This window comes from Petaurus breviceps, unplaced genomic scaffold (genome assembly GCF_028583685.1).
Source record: "Petaurus breviceps papuanus isolate PSGF00001 unplaced genomic scaffold, PetGlider_PUasm1.0 38, whole genome shotgun sequence".
Lineage (NCBI taxonomy): Eukaryota > Metazoa > Chordata > Mammalia > Diprotodontia > Petauridae > Petaurus > Petaurus breviceps.
This window is the reverse complement of record NW_027186304.1, coordinates 101475179-101496009: the sequence shown is the minus strand read 5'-3', so window position 1 is coordinate 101496009 and position 20831 is coordinate 101475179. Positions and strand designations below refer to the sequence as shown.

Below are 20831 nucleotides of genomic sequence, written 5' to 3'. Positions count from 1 at the left end.
TCTACTTACTTCATTCTGCATCAGCTGATACTGGTCTTCCCAAGTTTCTCCTGAAACCAGCAATTCTAATGACACATTATTCTAGTACATTCAGATAACAACTGTCCAGTCATTTCCCAAATGATGGGCATTCCTTAGTTTCCAGTTCTTTGCCACCACAAAAAGAAATATAAATATTTTTTACATATGAGTGCTTTTCCTTTCTTTAATCTTTTTGGGGGTAAATGCCAAGTTAATGGTATCACTGGATCAAAGGGTATGTACAGTATAGTAACTTTTAGAGTATAGTTTCAAACTGCTTTCCAAAATAAACCAATTCACAGCTCTACCAATAGCATATTAATATTCCTGTTTTCCCTTAGCCTGTCCAACATTTATCATTTTCCTTTTTTGGTCAAGTTTGCTAATCTGATAAGCCTGGGGTGAAACCTCAGAGTTGCTTTAAATATGCACATCTCTAATAATGATATGAAACAATTTTTTCATATTGTCACTGATAGCAAGGATTTCTTTACTTGGGAAGCACCTGTGCATATCCTTTAACCATTTATCAATTGATAAATGGCTCTTGCTCTTCTTATAAATTTTAATGAGTTTCTTATATATCTCAAATATGAGACTTATCAGAGAAACATACTGCAATAATTATCCCTCTTCCCAATTAACTGCCATCCTTCTACTCTTAGCTGCATTGATTTTGTTTGTGCATAAAATATTAAAAATAACACAAAGGAAAGATTCTAAAAACATTTTTACAATTTAAAAAAGTTCAATTTTTAAACTAAGTATAGTCTTTGAAGGTTGTCATAAGTGTTGGATAATTGGCTATTTCCTTAGGATACTTTTTATTTTATTTTTTGCCTTTTGGAGGGAAATTGGGGTTAAATAACTTGCCCAAGGTTACACAGCTAGTTTTTTTGTGTGGGTGTTAAGTGTCTGAGGCCAGAACCGAACTTGGGTCCTCCTGACCGGCACTTTACTCATTCTGCCACCTAGCTGCCCAGATGCCTTTTATTTTAGTATCCTAAAAGAACAAATTCATCTATAAAAATCAGTAATTTTTCAGCAAGCAGGTATATGAATGAATCTATTTCCAGTGTCATCTGGGGGAAAAAACCCCATGAAAACCCCTAGAATATGTTATTTTGAAATGTAGGGAAAGTCAATAAAGCAAACTTTTAAATGCAAAGTATTAAGCTGAGGGGAGAAAAATTCAGAATTTTTTTAAAAAATCATATTAAAATTCATTTTTTAAAATGAAGTTTCTCCACACTTGTATGAAAACAGAAAAAAAAAATGTTACCATCTTACCTTTAAATTTGATGTTGTTCCTAAAAGTTTCCCCCAACCTGTATGAAAAAAAAAGAAAATGTCACTATCTTACCTTTAAATTTGTTGTTGTTTCCAATTTTGCCTTGGAAACTTCTGCAATTCTTGCTTTCTGTTCTTTTACCATTGAGGTCAGATCTTTAATTAAAGCGGATGATTCATTTTCTTTTTCCTGAGCCCGGGCCAGAGAATGACTTTTCTTTGCCAATTCAGCTGAAATATTTTCAAAGCCATCCTTAACCTATATTTCAAAATCAAAGCAAAAATGAATTACAAATAAGGATTTACTAAATAATTTTAAAATGACTAAGTGAGGTATGATAGATATATTAATACAAATAATAAACCAATGTTTGTCACATTGGTAAACCATTATTGTTGCTATACCAGTTACTAAGTAGTCTACATAAAAGGCATAATAATGAACTAGACCATGCCACCCAGACAACTGACAGTCAAAGCAGCTGAAAACTACAGAAACTAGAAAGCAGTTGATGAACTAGTCTACAAAAAAAAGTACAAAATACAAAGACAGTAAAACCACAGTACTCAGAAATATGTGAAAACAAAGGAGGTAGGAATAGAGGCAGTGTGGCTAATGGAAACACCACAGGCCTTGGCATGATGAGAGATCTGGGTTCAAATACAATTTTAGACATTGATAACAGTAATCATAATTTGAGCCTTAGTTTCTTCATCTGTGAAGTGGGGGTAATCATATCTCCCAGAGTTGTGTGGCTCATGAGATCATGCATATTAAGTATCTTATAAATCTCAAGAGTGATATAAATGTTATTATTGATAGTCTAATTCTCATTTGGCTGATGGAAGTGATAAGGGCTTGTCCTAACATCAGTTGGAAAAGATGTCAGCATGACATAAAGGACCTTTTAAAAAACACTGGAACTTTTTGGAATAAAGGAATCCAGTAAGAAGCACTTGCCTTCAGGATTTCATCATACATATACCAGCAGTTGCGAACTATTCACTTCTCTTGCTTCTCTTTAAAAGAGTTGGCCCTCCTTAACTGACTCTAACTATAGGTTATGTACATTTAAGAATGGGTGAATGGATGTCTGAGTGTGCTGTCTTTGTGCAAAGGCTTATGGACAGCAAAATTTATGAGGTTTTGTAGTTATGATTTCATATATTTAAAAAAAATAAGAATTTCATGCATGTTATTGTCTCAAATAGGTCTGTCACTTGATTTCATATATTGAGCAGAATCATCATAATTTGGGACATTCTTGATTTATTCTAAGTGGTACTGGATAAGCTCCAAGTCTGAAAACATATTCTTATGGAACTACAGAATTTTATAGTTGGAAGTGACCTCAGCAAAAGGTCTAGCCCAATAAAAAAATACAAAAAGGACTCCATTTGAAATCTTTGCTTATTCATTCCATGGTCGGACTAATTCTTTTTCTTTTTTTTTTTTTGCCTTTCTGGAGGGCAATTGGGGTTAAGTAACTTCCCCAAGGTTACACGGCTAGTTTTTTTGTGTGGGTGTTAAGTGTCTGAAGCTAGAACCGAACTCAGATCCTCCTGACTCTGGGGCCGGCGCTTTACTCACTATGCCACCTAGCCACCCCCGGACTAATTCTTAAAAATTGTTAACACTAAATTTACTTCTTTGCAGTCTCCACCACTGCTGATGGGTCTGTCATTTGAGGCAAATGGAGCAAATCTAATTCGTCTTCTATACAAGGGTACTTCAGGTTCTTGCAAACAGCTATCACTCCTTCCCTGAGTCTTTTCTTCTCCAGGCTAAATATCTTCAATTACTTCAAACAGTCCTCCTAAGATATGGACTCAAGGCCTATCTTCATCTAGACATTCTCTCGTGTATAATGTCCCTTCTATATTATCATATCCCAGGAGGAGAAACCAAGATGGAGAAAAGGCAGGAACCTGCCTGAGCTCACCCCTTTTCCCTTGAAAAAATTATAAATCATACCTCAAAACAAATTCTAGAGGAACAGAACCCACGAAAGGACAGGGTAAAACAATTTTCTAGCCCAAGATAATTTGTAAGGATTGCATGAAAGGTCTGTCTTACTTGGGTAAATGGGGGGCGAAGTCCAGTGCAGGCACTGTCTGCCAAGACAGTAGGAGGTCCCTATCCCCAGCAGAGATTAACAATCTGGGTGTTGGCTCAACAGATCAGCAGCACAGTGGATCAACTGTGAGGTCTTCAGTCCAGCACAACAGGCTAATGGTTAAGCCTAGCAGGCCCAGAGGTCCTGGCACAGCTGGCTAGACCAGGCAAGACCAGCACAGTAGTTAAGCTACCCTAAAGGCCCTGGGACAGAAAGTCAGTAACCCATTCCCTGTTCCCTAGTACAAGAAGTTTGGGACAGTGGCTCATGTACCCAAGAGCTGAGCTCAACTTTGAAAGTCACAGAAAATAAGAAAAAACAAACCAAAAAAATCCCTGACAACAGAAAGCAACTATGGTGATTTGAAAGATCAAGACAAACTCAGAAGAGGACAATAATGTCAAAATGCCCATATGTGAAACCTCAAAGAGAAATATGAATTGGTCTCAGGCCCTAAAAGTCTTCATGGAAGAGCTCAAATATGATTTTAAAAATTAAATAAGAGAGATAGAAAAAAAATTGGGGAAAAAATGAATAGAATAGAAAAGAATCATGAAAAAAGAATCAATAGCTTGGAAAAAGAAAAAAAAACTCCTTAAAAAGTAGAATTGGCCAAATGGAAAAAGAGTTACAAAAATCCACTGAAGAAAACAACTCAAAAAGAACTGATCAAACAGAAAAGGAGGTACAAAAACTAACTGAAGAAAAGAATTCCTTAAAAATTAGTATTGGGCAAGGAGAAGGTAATGACTCCATGAGACATCAAAAATTAATTGAACAAAATCAAAAGAATGAAAAAAATAGAAGAAAACGTAAACTATCTCATTGGAAAAACAACTGACTTAGAAAAACAGATCCAGGAGATACAATTGAAGAATTATTGGTCTACCTGAATGCCATGATAAAAAAAAAGATCCTGGATAGCATCTTTCAAGAAATTAGCAGGGAAAACTGCCCTGATATCCTAGAGCAAGAGGATAAAATAGTAGCTGAAAGAATCTACCAATCATCTCCTGAAAGAGATCCCAAAATGAAAACTCCCAGGAGTATTATAGTGAAATTCTGTCAGAATGAAATAATTCAAATATTAAGGAGTCAGATTCAGAATTACACAGGATTTAGCAACTTCTACAGTAAAGGAATGGAGGGCTTGGAATATGATATCCCAGAAAGCAAAGGAGCTTAGATTACAACCAAGAATCCATTGCCCAGAAAAACTGAGCATAATCTTTCAGGGGAAAAAAAATGAATTCAATGAAATAGGAGACTTTCAAACATTTCTGATGAAAAGAAGCAGAGCTGAACAGAAAACTCCGTTTTCAAATACAAAACTAAAGAGAAGCATAAAATAGGAAGGAAAAATATGTTATTCAACAAAATTAAACTGTTTACATCTCCACATGGGAAGATGAGATGTCTCACTCTTAAGAACTGTATCTCTATTAGGGCAGGTAGAAGGAGTATACATAGACAGAGGGTGTGGGTAATTTTTTTTTTACACAGATGAGATAATACAAAAACAATTAAGGAGTGAGAAAGACAACTGAACTGGGAGAAGAGGGAAAAGAGGTAGAATGGAGTAAATTATATCACATGAAGAGATGTGAAAGACATAAACTGTCATATCTAGGACTGAATATAATACTATAATTACATTTCTATCAATGGTTCTAATTCTTTTGGTTTTCTATTTTTTTTCCACAAAAATGATGTTAATCTAATTTTATTCAATACTTGGTTTCATTTTCTTTGTTTTTACAGCATTTGGATCAAAACAGTAAATTTAATTTGTAGTATCTTTTTCAAATATTTTGATTACATAACAGCTCACATTTATATTATACCTTGTAATTTTGAAAGTGCTTTCATCACACCAACCTTATGAGGCAGGCATTTTACTTCTTATTTCCATTTTATAGACGAAAAAATTTGAGGATTAGAGAGTTTAAGTGACCTTGTGAAAGGTCACATTGTAAGTAGCAGAATCATTTCTTGCTACTAAGGCATGGTACCTTTGCATTAGAGTGATAAATACTATGTACAAAGTACAAGAATTACAATTTTCAGGCAATCAGTAAGTTTACATTCTATAAACATTCTGCTCTGGGCAAAAAGAAACCTTTTATTTTATACAATGCATAGTTTGTTGCTGGCACTGAGAAAATACAAAGGTTGGTTTCTTTCCATTCCATTTTACCTTCTCACCCTGCCACATACACACGGACAATTCAACAGTCATGCAACAGGTGCTAAGAGCACTGTTTTTATGCTAAGGAATTAATGAATTTATTTGTATTTGAATCATGAGTCACAACTTACACATATGTAAAGTTTCTATCTCCCCCAATTTATGTATGTAAGTATGGCTGTGAGTCATAGAAGTTTTGGACAAAAAAGTCCTGCACAAAAAAAGTTTAATAAAAGTGCAACAAAAGTAAATTTAAAATCACTATTCCTAATCTTTTGTCACTTCAATTAATATCTGGTCTCATCCATGTGGGCATTTCCTCTAATGATATAGAATACAACTGACTTTTGGCCATGTTCTCTTGCAAATCTTCCAGTGTCTCCCTAGCATGCTAGTGACGTTTTTTTTACACCTCTTTGCACTGTGTGAATATTGCTGTCCATCAGTTATCCCTTGTTCTTCATACAAAGTGGTCTGTTCTCTTTTTTCTATCATGTATTTCTCTGATGAAATCCCACCCAGTTGTCCATCAGAAAACTTAGGACTATTAAAGCACTCTGTCCCTGTGACCACTAAACCTTCTTTTCTCTGCCTGGGACCAAATCCTCAAGGACTGATCTAATCCATTTTAGAACTCCTCCCCAGAGCTGAGTGGTCCAATAAGTAAACCACATAATCCATTAAATCTAGCCATGCTTCAAATTCCTGCAGTGTTGTCTCTATGTACTTAAAAGTTTGAAGGCAGGGCCTGTCACTTTGTATTTGCAAGGTGCCTGCCACATAGTATGCATTTAAAATGCCTTTTCATTCATTTGCTTATGTTATAATATGCAATTCAGTTCACTAGTAATGCACCCCAGTCTATTCATATCCACTTTAGGTTTCTCCATTGCCCTATGGGTGGGTCCAAAACTTTTATGACTCAGTCATATGGAGTCACTGGAAGAATGCTGATATTAAAAAGATGGCTCTCCCCCACCCCCCTCCCCCAAGAAGCTTCAAGTTATTAAAAATACTACATGATTTCTCAAAGGTAATCCCCAGTCTTTTCTTTTCCGCCTGTTCATTTCTGGAGCCAGTTTACTATCCTTCTGTTATGTTGGTTTTTTTAAAAAATATGCACGGATGGACCAGCCCTATAGGCTGTCCATTCAATTGCATGTCACAATATGTACAACAGATATTCTTTATCTTGTTTTTTCCCATATGGAAAGTATTGAAGACCTCTTTTTAGTGATAAGAGATCTCATTTACATGACTTTGTAATAATGTTTCAGGACTTGATGCAGTCAGAACAATGACATCTGGAAGAAGGGATATCTGGTGGATATCAATTTACAGAAAATTCCTCTACCTTTTGAACTTTCTACTGGATATCCTCCATCACCGTGGCAAATTTTGGTGAGCACAGGTCTCATTTGAACAAATTTATATGTCATTACATCTTTCAAGGAACTTAGAATATTATGGTTTTAATACATATACTGGGGAAACCATGTTGGAGGAAAGAGTACTTAAGTCAATATTTTGCTTTACTAAATTAAATGTTTTTTAAAAAATCAACAAACAATGAAAATCTGACTTCCTCTATGCCTTCCAGTCAATTGTGTGAACAAATAAAAGTACTACAGAAAATAATTCACAAAATCCTGCTTGTTTCCTTCTCATACATCAGAAAATCACAGAATTTTGGAGTGGGAAGAGATCTAAGAAGACATCTACTTAAACCAGGGGTGGGGACCTGCAGCCTCAAGGTCACAGGTAGCCTTCTAGGTCCTTGGGTGCAGCCTTTTGACTAAGTCCAAGTTTTACAGAATAAATCCTTTTATAAAGGAGATTTGTTCTGTGAAGTTTGGATTTAGTCAAAGAGTGGCACTTGAGGATGTAGAGGGTCACATGTGGCCTTGAGGCCTGCAGGTTCCCCACCCCTGAAAACCTTTACCTGAAAAATAATTCCCTTTACTCATACACAACGGTCATTCAGCCTTGGACCAAAGACAACGTATTGAGGGACAGACCACCTCTTCCCAAAGTAGCACATTTCATTTTTCCTAGTGCTAACTGCTAGGAAGTTTTTCCTTACATTTTGCCTCTATGTACTTTTCACCCATTATTATCAGTTCTGTCCTTGATGACCAAATAAAACAAGTCTCTTCCTGTTCCATATGATAGCCCTTTAAATATTTGAACACAGCTATCATATTCCTCCTCCTGAATGTCTTATATTCTCCGTGCTAAACACTTCTTAACCAATTCTCATACGTCAAAAGTTTGAGACCCTTCAATCTGGTTGCCCTCCTCTGGACACTCTCCAGTTTATCAATATACTTCCTAACTAAGATGAAAACAACATTCCAAATATGGTCTGACCAGGCCAGAGTGTGGCATGGCTACCCCTTTTTTAGTCCTGGATGATTTTTTTTTATTCATTTATTCATTCATTCATTTTTTTTTTTTTAAGCAATTGGGGTTAAATAACGTGCTCAAGGTTACACGGCCAGGTGTTTCTGTGTGAGTCCTAAGCGTCTGAATCTGGATTTGATCCCAGGTCATCCTGACTCTGGGGCCAGTGCTCTTACTCACTGTGCTACCTGGCCGCCCCTGGATGATCTTCTTCTAACATAGTAGGTAGTTCCTATGTTTACTGACTGACTGAAGCAGATTGTTGTTGAGTCATTCTCAGTTGTATCCAACTCTTCGTGACCCCATTTGGGGTTTTCTTGGCAGAGGTACTGGAGTGGTTTAACATTTCCTTCTCCAGCTTATTTTTACAGATGAGAAAACTAAGGCAAATAGGGTTAAGTAACCTGCCCAGGGTCACACAGTTAGTGTCTGAGGCCAGATTTGAACTCAAGAAGATGAGTCTTGCTGATCTAGGCCTGGCACTCTACCCACTGCGCGACCTAGCTGACCTCCAACTGAAGCAGATACAGAGTTGGATTTCCCTTTATTGATTCTTCTTCTTTTAAAAGGAGATTCAAAGTATCAAATGCCTTACTTTTGGCCAAGAGAATGCTTCAGAAGATACCTAGATGACTGAAGCACCCCATTACTTTTATATCATGGCTTTGTGCAAAACTTGTGTTCTGTTTCCCAAATGCCTTAACTTGTAAGATGAAGAACAGCCTGAACTTTATAACAGAGACAAGTCACATCATTCATCCTAGATGCCCTTGATAACACACGGACATTATCCTCACAAAAAGATTTTACACTGATGGGCAATTAGGCATATGGACTTTCAGTTTCTGCTGTTCACACTATCACCCTTTTAGGGTAATAAGATCAATAATTTTTGGCATCTTCCCTTCTTTAAGATATTCTGAGGGGGCAATCCATTAATATGTCAAGAAGTATTTACTAGGTACCTACTGTGTGCCAGTGCTAAAATCTGGGGATACAAATAAAAATAAAAATAATCCCTGCCCTCAAGTCATTAATTGGGGTGAGAAGGGGAGATTCAACACGAAGACAACTTGTCAAACAAGATATACAACAAAGCACACAGAAAACTCTGTGTACTTATTCTAGTCTACCTGCTTTTCCTATCTTTGTTTTCTTTTGTTCCACTGCAATTTCTTCCTGTAGTGTATCAGGGACTGAGATGTTAGAACAAAAATGTGATGGGTCCTATGACACTGGAAAAAAATTCTTACAAGAATTTTGACAGAGCTTTCTCATTTTTCAACTATTTAGTTTTAATTCTAGGTTCATCCTTAACCTCTTGGAGTGATCTGGTCTAACTGTTGTCTTTCCCCACATATTCTGTAAATTTGTTTTTTCATCTACTAGTGTTTGCTGTTTTATGGTGTGATATTTTTTGTAATCTTCAACCACCTTCTTTACCATGATTTTACAAATGAGTTTAGCTTCAAAACTAGTGTTGTCCTTGGGTGCCATTATCACTTTTTTTTAGCAAGAAGGTCAAGTATTTTCTGCCTGGAGTGGGTTCTAGGATCTTCTGGCTTCATTATAACTGCTGATGCAGACTGGTTAAACTTTCTTAAGAAATGATGATGGTCTAAGCCAGACCTGCCCAACCTGTGAACTTCTCCAGGCCACAAATAGGTTAGTCTAGAGACAGACTGACAATGATTGATTGCTGCTGGTCACGTGACAAACAGGAGCATGGCAAGTGGCAACCCTACACTTTTTGTGTGCCATTCCTTAGTCCTTTGGCAGGTCACAAGCAGCCCACAGGCTATATGCTGTGTAGGACTGGTCTATGCCATTTTTTGCTATGTTCCCCATTTCTATTAGCATGAAAAGCTCATTTAAATGGTTAGGTCAGAGTTGTTCTTAACTAACTGCCTGCCATTTCATTCTTCTAATTTACTTTAATTTTTATTTCAAAAAATAAATGTCCTGACTATATACAGACAGCTGATAGGGAAATGACTCCCACATTCATAGGCACATATTTCCTGCTTGAGTATCATCAGTTTCATCCTTTATGTTATTACTTGGTGCCAACATCTCTCAACTCTTAGAAAATTCGAAATTTAACAAACACCCTTCCCCACAAAAGGGACAAAAGCTTATTTCCATATACAAAGCAGAACAGAATCCCAACTCTTCTTCTGATGTACTCATGACATGTAAGTATGACACAGTTTCTGTAAAGTTTCTAAATCTTTGGACTATTTAATTTCAAATATATCTTTTGCTGTTCTTTTCTATGGATACCTTTGCACTGAGCACCAAAGTACATAATGATTTTAATTTTAATAGGGTCATATTAAATTATTTGTAGAATTTCTATACTTTCTCATCTGCAAACAGATGCCAGTACATAAGCTGTAACTATCTTCATAATGGTCTGCTTGGTATAAGCACGATAATACAAGAAAACCAACTGTCTCAAGGAATGGAGTTTCTTCTTCTCTTTGAACATACTGAATTCAACTTAGACAACTCTGTTACTTCTTCAAAGACAGTCTGTCAGCCACACTTCCACTTAGCCATAACTTCCCTTTGGTTCTGGTTTCATTTGTAGCAAAATGTGAATATTGGTATAATTTATTTCCTCTAATAATCCTATGTCTATTCCTATGTCCTACTCACTGGACAATTATATCAGATTTAGAAAAATAACAAGTTTGCATTTATAGATTATCTAAAAACTGTGATATTTAAGCATTCCCAGTCCTCCTTCCTAACATCCTGTTACTACCATTATTGATACAGGATCAAGGACTATTTTTTAATTTTTCTTTGTTCCATTAGTTGCTATGGACAAAAAATTCCTATTGGTGCCAAGCCTTTCCATATGTAATTGTGTTGGTCTTTGCGAATTAGTCTTAATCTGTTACTAGGACCCTACTGCCTTTCCAATAGGGTAGAGCCTGCCAGACCTTGTGCTCTGTTGACACAGTGCTGAAAAACCCAGTGTCATTTGCACATCAAAATGAGGCATCAGAGTAGGACTTTGTGAAGGATGTTCCCCAATAAGAAGTAAGAAATCAATCATGAAGACAAACGATACCTTATTATATATTACATATGCAATATATACATAGAGAGGTATCTGGTAAAAAAGTATACTTAACATATGGTGCTATAAGAAATAACAAGAGATTGTTTCAGAGAGACCTGGAAAGACTTGTACGAACTAATGTAGAAAGTAAAAAGAATTAAGAGTAAAATTCTACAGTAAATAATATAAAAATGAATCTGATAAATAAAAATGAACTCACAATCAGTGGGTATCCCACAAAGCTCTGTCCTCGGCTCTCCCCTATTCTTCCTCTATCTATTTTTTTACTTGGAGATCTCATCAACTCCCATAAATTCAATTATCTTCTCTATGTTGATGATTTTCAAATCTACTTGTCTTAACTGTATTCTCTATGCTGACCTCCAGTCGTGCATCTCCAAATGTCTATTAGACATCTCAAACTGGATGTCCAATAGATATCTCAAACTCTGTATGAGCCAAATTGAACTCATTATCTTTCCCCCAAAGCCATTCCTCATTCTAAGGTACCAATATCCTCCCCATCATCCAGACTCACAACCTATGTGTCATCAGCTCCCTACTATCTCACTTCCCTACATCCGATCTATTGTCAAGGCCTGCCAATTTAATCATTGTAACATCTCTTTTTATGTCCTTTTCTTTTCGCTGACACTGCTATCATTACAGGCTCTCATCAACTGACACCTGGACTTTTGCAGTAGCTTGCTGGTTAGTCTGCTAGCTTCACATTTCTTTCCACTCCCATCCATCCTCTACTCTGTTGTTAAAGTGATCCTCCCAAAGTTCAGATCTGAAAATATAACCCCTTCATCCCCCATTCAATAAATTCCAGTGCCTCTCCATCACCATCAGAATGAAATCAAATCAAATCCTGTTTGGCATTCAAAGCCCTTTATAACCTAGTGCCCCTCCCCAATACCTTTTCAATTTAATACTGGCTTCCTTTTTATTCCTCACGTAAGACATTCTATCTTCCTACTTCACACATTTTCATTAACTATCCTTCATGTCTGGAATTCTCTCCCTTCTCCTCTTTACCTCCTACCTTCCTTCAAGTCCCAGATAAAATTCCACCTTTTACAAGAAGACTTTGCCAATCTCTTTTAATTCTAGTAACTTCTTTCTTTTAATACGCTCCAATTTCTTGTTTGTACATACTTTTTATGTTATTTCTCCCATTAAATTGTGAGCTCCTTGAAAGCAAGGGCTGTCTTTTGCCTTCCTATATAACCCTAGCACTTAACACAGTGCCTAGCAGATAAATGCTGCTTAATAAATGTTTACTGACCAACAATTTTTGAAAAATTTAACTGTGATCAATACAATGACCAACCATGATGCCAGAGTATTGATGAAGAAGAATTCTGCCCAAATCCTTGGAGGTAATATTCAATATGCAAAATGTGACATATATTTCTGGACATGGTCAATTTGGGGATTTATTTTCTTGACTATTTATTTTGTTTTTCTTCCTTTCTTTTTTTGTTAAGGGTGGAAAAGAAAATAAATGCTTGGACTTTTATAAATAAAAATATAATCAAAAATTTAAAAAGAATATCAGATTGCTGAGGTTGCTAATAATAAAAAAACAGTGTTCTGAACAGGCCAATCAATCTGTGAACTTCAAGGATATCATCTGTAAAATGAGGCTAATTGTTGAATTGCCATTTTCACAGGGTGGTTGTAAAGTATAAGTACTACATTAACATAAGTTAATTTTACCACTGAGAAGACTGCCATTCTTACTTCTTTAAATCTTTTGGCTTCAATAATTAAGGCCATACGAAATTCATCTTCAAGTTCTAAATACCGTTGGTTTAATATATTAATTCTCTCCTGAAATTCTTTTACTCGTTCTTCATGCCTCTTCTCTTCTTTGCCTATTTCTTTTGCCAAAGCATCCTGGAAATCAGAGCCATTCAAAGTCACTCTTGTTTCAAGTTCCTTCCTAGAATAAATAACAAATTTAAATGCATAGTATCTTTCACTTAAAAACAAACCAGAGGGGGCGGCCAGGTAGCACAGCGAGTAAGAGCACCGGCTCCATTGTCAGAACGACCTGGAGATCGAATCCCGGGCTCAGACACTTAGCATCCACCCAGAAATGACTGGCCGTGTAACCTTGAGCAGGTTACTTAACCCTGATTGCTTAAAAAAACAAACAAACAAACAAACCAGAAAAAGCTTATACAGTTTTCTTTGTAATCCCTCCTAGTTTCATCAAGTTTTCATGGCTCATGCCTTTTTTCCCAAACAGTTTTCCTTCCCTTTTCTGCTAATCATTCCATCTTCATGCCCATTTTATGAAAGGTTATCTGGAGGACAATATATTTTGATTAAAAAATTCTGAAGAAGAAACTGAAGACTCTATGTCAATAAAGAAAACAAACTATAACATTTCTACTAAAAAGGCCAAGAACTATGTTTTATGATATCCAACATTTAATTTAAAGTTGCAAATACAAACATGTCCATGCCCAAGTCCAGTAAAAGTACAGTGGCCTACACTGCTTCCAAAAATTAACCTTGATATTTTTGCAATATTTCATCTTGCTGGAATTCAGTGAGGTAAATACTTAAGATCTATTCCTATTCTCCCCAACTAAAGACAGAAATCAGACAGACAAAAAAAAAGTTGGACCTGGGTATGTGGTTGAAGAAAACGTTTGCCAAGATATCCAGATGCAACACTGTTGAGAAAGACATGCCCTCTATGCCTCCATTCTTTAATAATGCTTGAAAGACAGACATATTTCTCCTCTGGAGCTACTTCTCCAAGTCCTGCTCTACCATAACTTCAGGTTTGGCTCTGCTTCTGAAGTACTGAGAATATATGTCATAGAATTTTTGGCTAGACTCAAGGAATGGCAAAAGTTTCATGGGGGCAGAAAAAGGTATGTCTGTGAGACATTCCTTTTAGCTAGCACTGTGTGCTCAAAGACAAGGTTTTAGACATTTACCCAATATGCTGAGCACTTTAGAACTTTACCAAAGCCAGCTCAGAGACCAATTTTAGGCATTTGGAGAAATTAGAATACCTGCTAGTATTATTACTGGTTCAAAACTGTTTTTATTTTTTCCATTTAGTTACTGATTACCTATGTTCTTGTTCTTTCATTGCCAGAAGTTCATGAAGCTGTTGTACCTTTTCTTTCTGTTGATGAAGGGATGCTCTAAGCAGATGTATTTCTCTCTCAGCAGCTGAAGCTTTGAGTTCTATCTCTTGAACTCGCTTCATCTGAATGAGAAAGGCAATTATTTTGGTCATTTTGACAATGATTAATTAGCTGTCCTCCAAGTTTAATCTCAGAAGCCTGCTTGAGATATCAAGAACAATGTCAACTAGTCTTGGTGGTTTTTATCAGGCTTATTTAAATTAAGTAATGATACTATATTCACAGGTGATATAGATATATAACTATCAAATGTCTTACAGAAACTTGGGTAGTAACTATTTGTCCACATGTAATGATAGTTCCCATTCAAGGAATATGAAGAGAGAATTTTGTTCCCCTATGGAGATTCTTAAAGATTGCTGTTCCGAATTTGGGTCAATCTGCAGAATATCTTATAGCCTGAGAGTTTTTATGTACCAGTGTTACAATAATTTATGATTTCAGAAGGCAATGATAGACTTAGCACAGAACTAATTTTTGTAGGTCATATTTTCAAGGTGTATTTAAATTCATTCTTGTAAATGTTAAATATTGTAAACTTAGTTTAATGTACTTTATAGTACATTATATCTACTACATTTATATAAATATATGTATTATATATATATATATATATATATATAGTACAGTACAGCTAGATGGCTCAGTGGATAGAGTGCTGGGCCAGGAGTCAGGAAGACCTAAGTTCAAACCTGGCCTCAGATACTAGTTGTGTGATCCTGGACAGGTCAGTTAACCCTTGTTTGCCTTAATTCACTGAAGAAGGAAATGGCAAACTACTCCAGTATCTTTGCAAAGAAAACCCCATGGACAGTACTGGCATGCTATGTGGTCCATGGGGTCATGATGAGTCAGACACAACTGAACATATGAACAACAGTGTAAGTTAGGATTCAGACCTATGAAGTTATCCTAATTCATGTGACTTAAACAATAATTAAGTAAACAAATACCTACCTCTGCAACCTGCTGCTGAGCTTTTTGTTTCTCCATTTTTGACAACGTTTGTTCCAAAGTTCTTAGAACCCTATTTTGTTCCTCTTCTTTATTTCTTGATTGATTTAGTTCATTATTGAGTTTCTCAATTTCACTCTTAAATTTTTGGACAGTGGTTTGGAGCTTTGCTTTAGCATTTCTCTCCTTCAAAATCAATTCCTTTAGCCTAAAGTAAAAAAAATAAACAAAACAAAAAAAAAACACTAGTATATATTAGGTTTTCTATTTACATAAAAACTTATAATAATTTAAAGCAAAACCTTGCTCCACAGACTATGCTAGTAATCAGTGTATTACATACAAATATTGTCCCAGCAGTTCCCAGAAGGTATGAAGTCAGTTCCATAAGTTTGTGCCTACTTTGAAGGCATCTCTGAAGCATCCCACAGAGGGAGCAGTGGATCACCCACATGGTTACAACTGCTGGTGCTAGGCACCATGGAGACTAGAATGCACGTTGGGCAGTTCTGCTTATCAGGAGAGACAAACAGAGCTAGGCACCTATCTAGTTATCTAGTACAGCCAGAATGGCACTGTGTCTAGCCTGCCCTCACCATCTGGATATACTATAGTACCTAAGGGACTTCTGACTTGAGACATGAAATAAGTCATGGCAAGCATAATCTTTTAGTGGTTCCCTAGTGGCTACTGCATGGAAGGAGATCTAGTAAGGAGAGGTAGTTTTATGTTATTTAGGGGAAAAAATGAATTTCAGAAATATAAAATATAAAATTTGAACATTGCATTACACAGAGAACAGAAAGAGAATATCTCCTAAAATGTATATGAAACTGCAATTTATATACAACACAATGCTGTATTAAGAAAATTCTGATTAAATTTAACTACAATAGTGACAAAAAACAGTCCAGTTTCTCTCTGTCCCTTTGTAAGCTTCCTTCTGTTGTCTTCTGTGTATTTAAAAAAAATTTTCAGTGACACTTTTTATTTTCTCCTTTATTCTGCATAACAATTACTTCCCTCCAACTCTCTTTCCCACCCAAAAAAGAAATCCTTTTTTGTAACAAGTGTAGCAAAAACAAATCACATTTTGGCCATTTCTGAAAATGTTATGTCTCATTCTGAACCTCTAGTTCATTACCTCTCTACCAAGAGGTGGTAAGCATGATTCATCATCAGTACGGTCAATTCTGCTATAATACCTGGCTTGAAAATACAAATTTGTTCCAATACAATTTATACACTGGGGGATGATTTGAACCTAACTTGAATTTTGTCTTTGCTTATGTGTAGTTCCATCCACGAGAAACAATAAGAGAACACAAAAACTGCACTACTTATAGTAATTCACAAGCTGTAACCTTTCTGATGTTCACGTGCACGAGGAAACTTGGTCTTTTTCAAGGTAAAGTACCATATTTACTATGTATCTTCTGATGCAGTAGGAGCTGTGGGCTGGTCTGCCCGCAGCCTCTCCTCTATCATCTATCACTATCCAGGGTCCACAAAAGCTGCCCACTCACCAACAGAAACCGACTTTGCCAGCATGGATACTGTGGGAAGTGGGCAGCAGGTTAAGCAACAGCCCAAGGCCTTGAAACTGATGCTATTATAATATTTATGTATTTCTTAACCATTTAACATGTATATTTAACATGTGCTACCATTTTTGTTAGGTTTCTATCTTACTTTTATGTTATCACTGACAAAGTTTTTGAGGGTTGGACTTAAACCCTGTAGTTTTTGTTGTGCAATTCTGTGCAGCAGGGTGATTTTTAGGAACTCATAGTCATGTTATAGCAGAACTAACTGTGTTCTGAAATTGTGGTAACTATAGTGATCAAAATTCTAAAAGTTGTCTTCTTTTATACTATTATAGTCATGTAATTGCTCTCCAGGTGCATCTCCAACTAAACATCTTGAAATGGACGTCTAGTAGATATCTTAAACTACATATGTCTAAAACCAAACTCATTACCTTTCCCCCTAAATACTGTTCCCCTACTTCCTTATCACTTTCAAGGGCAACAGTCCTTTAACCCAATCAATCCATCAAGTTGGCAACCTTCCCAAACCATTAGCATAGTCTCTGAGGACCCAAGTAATCTCCACTATAAGATGAAGAAGTGGAATAAACTGTCTTACAATTTGAGCTTACAAAAAGTAGTAGTATACCTACCCAGCAAAACTGAGTATAATGCTTCAGGGGAAAATATGGTCATTCAATGAAATAGAGGACTTTCAGGCATTCCTGATGAAAAAAACCAGAACTGAACAGAAAATTTGACTTTCGAATACAAGAAGCAAGAGAAGCATGAGAAGGTAAACAGGAAAAAGAAATCATAAGAAACTTATTAAAGTTGAACAATTTACATTCCTACATGGAAAAACAATAATTGTAACTCATGGGACTTTTCTCAGTATGAGGATAGTTGAAGGGAATATATATGTATACATATATATATGTATGTATAGGAGGGTATATGTGTATATAAATATATATGTGTGTGCATATGTGTGTACATGAATACATAGACAAAGGGCACAGGATGGGTTGAATATGAAGCAATGATATCTCAAAAATAAAATTAAGATGTGAGAGAGGAATATATTGGGAGGAGAAAGGGAGAGATAGATTAGGGTAAATTATCTCATATAAAAGAGGCAAGAGAACACTGTTACCACAGAGGTGAAGAGGAGGAAAGTGAAAGAGAATGGGTCAACCTTACTCTCATTGAATTTGGCTTAAGGAGGGAATAATATACACATTCAATTGGGTATCTTACCCGACAGGAAAGCAGGGGGGGAGGGGATGAGAGGGGGGATGATACAAGGTAGGGCAAAATGGGGAGAGGGTAGTTAGAAGCAAACACTTTTGAAAAGGGACAGGGTTAGAGTAGAAAATAGAAAAAGGTGGGGGGTGGGATAGGATGGAGGGAAATACAGTTAGTCTTTCACAATATAACTACTATGGAAATGTTTTGTGTAACTACACATGTACAACCTATGTTGAATTGTTTCAGTGGGGGTGGGTGAGGAGGGAAGGGAAAGATACTGGAATTCAAAGTTTCAAAAAACAAATGTTAGCGCATGTTCCATGAAACTGGGAAATAAGATATACAGGCACTGGGGTACAGAAATCCATCTTCCCCCACTAGAAAGTTGGGGGTGGGGGAGGATATAAGAGAGAACAGATTGGGGGAAGGCATAATCAGTAGGCTCGCTATTTTGGGTGGGGAGTAGGAGAGAGATAGGGAGAAAAATTTGTAACTCAAAATCTTGTGAAAATGAATGTTGAAAACTAAAAATAAATAAATAAATATTTTTTAAAAAGAAAAAAATCAAAGTTCTACTTCCCATCCTCTTCAATGTAGCAGTAATGAGTCGAGAGCTTCTTTTTCAAGAGGCCAACTTTACTTTTTTACTTTATTTTACTTTACTACAGTAGGAATTTGGTGTAGAGTAGGTCTAGCCTAGCAAATCTTGAGTGGATTTGACATAAATAAAACTTATTGCTTTAAGGATGAAAAAAAAAAGAGTCTATCTACCCATTATGGCAAATCTCTAATACACTGTGTTCTACTTTGACTAAAAAAAAAAAGTAGTAGTAGTTTTCTCTTTATTAGATGTATTCATGTAAAGACTAGATGACCACTTGACAAGCAGGATGTAAAGAGACGCTTGTTTGGGGTAGGGTGGTCTAGACAGAAATATTTCTTATGTTTGGATTAAAAATAGATTTCACCAGTATAAGATAGAGGAGGAGGAAATGGTTAGAAAGCAATCTGGAGTTTTTAGTGAACTTCAAACACATCAACAGTGAGCTCATCAACAGTCATGAAGAATCAACAGTGTGACATGTTAGCCATGAAAACTAATGTGATCTTGGTCTATATTAAGGAAAGTTTAGTTTCTAGGATTAAAGATATGGGAATCACAATGTCACAATATATTCTGTACTGGGGGAGTAAAAAGGTACCGATCAACTAATTCTAGCCTCCACAGTAATACTCATAGGTGTTACAAAGTCATAATACACAACCCTAATATTGCACAAATACCAATGAGATTTTAAAAGAATTATATGAATACCTTCAATGTGATGTTTAGATCCTTCATGGAAAAGTCACAGAAAGAAAGAAGACTTCTTAAGAATTACATAGAATGAAAAGGTATAGATAGGTTATAATATGCATCAGTAGGTTATAATTTGCATCAGTAGATGATAATGAGGTGTAGATAGGTTACAATATGCATCAGTATATGACTTATTTCAATAAGATAATGATCTATTAAAATAAGTAAGTTTTAGGTTTGCAAAGTGCTTTTCTTTTTTTAAATTAATTTTTTACTTTTCAGCATTCACTTCCACAAGATTTTGAGTTCTAAATTTTCTCCCCACCTCCTTCCTCCCACCACCCCAAGACAGTGTGCATTCTGATTACCCCTTCCCCCAATCTGCCCTCCCTTCTATCACCCTCCCCCTTCTCTTCTATTTTCTTGTAGGGCAAGATAGACTTCTATACCCCATTGCCTGTATATCTTATTACCCAGTTGCATGTAAAAACAATTTTTAACATTTGTTTTTAAAACTTTGAGTTCCATATTCTCTCCCTCCCTCCCCACCCACCCTCACAGAGAAGGAAAACAATTTGACGTAGGTGTAGTCATGTAAAACTCATGTGTAGTCATGCAAAAAACACTTCCATAATAGTCATGTTGTGAAAGACTCACTATATTTCCCCCCATTCTATCCTGCCCTCCATTATTCTATTGTCTCTTTTGACCCTGTCCCACCTAAAAAGTGTATCTTTCTGATTACCCGTCCCCCATTTGCCCTCTTTTCTATCATCCCTCCTCTCTTATCCCCTTACCCCCTACTTTATTAAAGGGTAAGATAGATTTCCTTACCCAATTGTGTGTGTATGTTATTCCCTCCTTCAGTGAAATCTGATTGGAGTAAGGCTCATTCATTCCCTCTCATCTTACCCTCTTCCCCTCCAATGTAAGATTTTTCTTGCCTCTTTCACGTGAGATAATTTACTACATTCTACCTCTCCCCTTCTCCCAGTACATTCCTCTCTCACCCCTTAATTTTACTTTTTAGGTATCATCCCTTCATATTCAACTTATCCTGTGCCCTCTGTCTATAGATATATTCCCTCCAAGTAACCCTAACACTGAGAAAGGTTGCATGCGTTACAAAAATCATCTTTCCATGTAGAAATGTAAACAGTTCAACTTTATTAAGTCCTTTATAATTTCTCTTTCCTGTTTACCTTTTCATGCTTCTCTTGAATCTTGTATTTGAAAGTCAAATTTTCTATTTAGCTCTGGTCTTTACATTAAGGATGCTTTAATGTTCTCTATTTCATTGAATATCCAGTTTTCCCCTTGAAGTATTATACTCAGTTTTGCTGGGTAGGTGATTCTTGGTTTTAATCCTACCGTGTTTCCCCGATAATAAGACACTGTCTTATTAATTTTTTTGGAAAGAAAAACACCAGAGGGCTTATTTTCAGGGGAGGGCTTATGTTGTCCTGCCTCAGCTCTCCTCTGCGGCACTGCTCTCAATGGCACCAGCAAGCAAATCACTGGGGAAG

General features: G+C 36.3%; 1 protein-coding gene across 1 annotated transcript in view; it reads right to left on the bottom strand.

Moving 5' to 3' along the window:
• Positions 1–20831, bottom strand: part of LRRCC1 (leucine rich repeat and coiled-coil centrosomal protein 1) — a 77040-nt gene that overhangs the window by 23608 nt on the left and 32601 nt on the right. Inside the window, 4 exon segments of the mRNA XM_069100199.1 lie at positions 1385–1570; positions 12842–13043; positions 14194–14333; positions 15229–15433. Coding sequence (XP_068956300.1) covers positions 1385–1570; positions 12842–13043; positions 14194–14333; positions 15229–15433 — 733 coding nt within the window.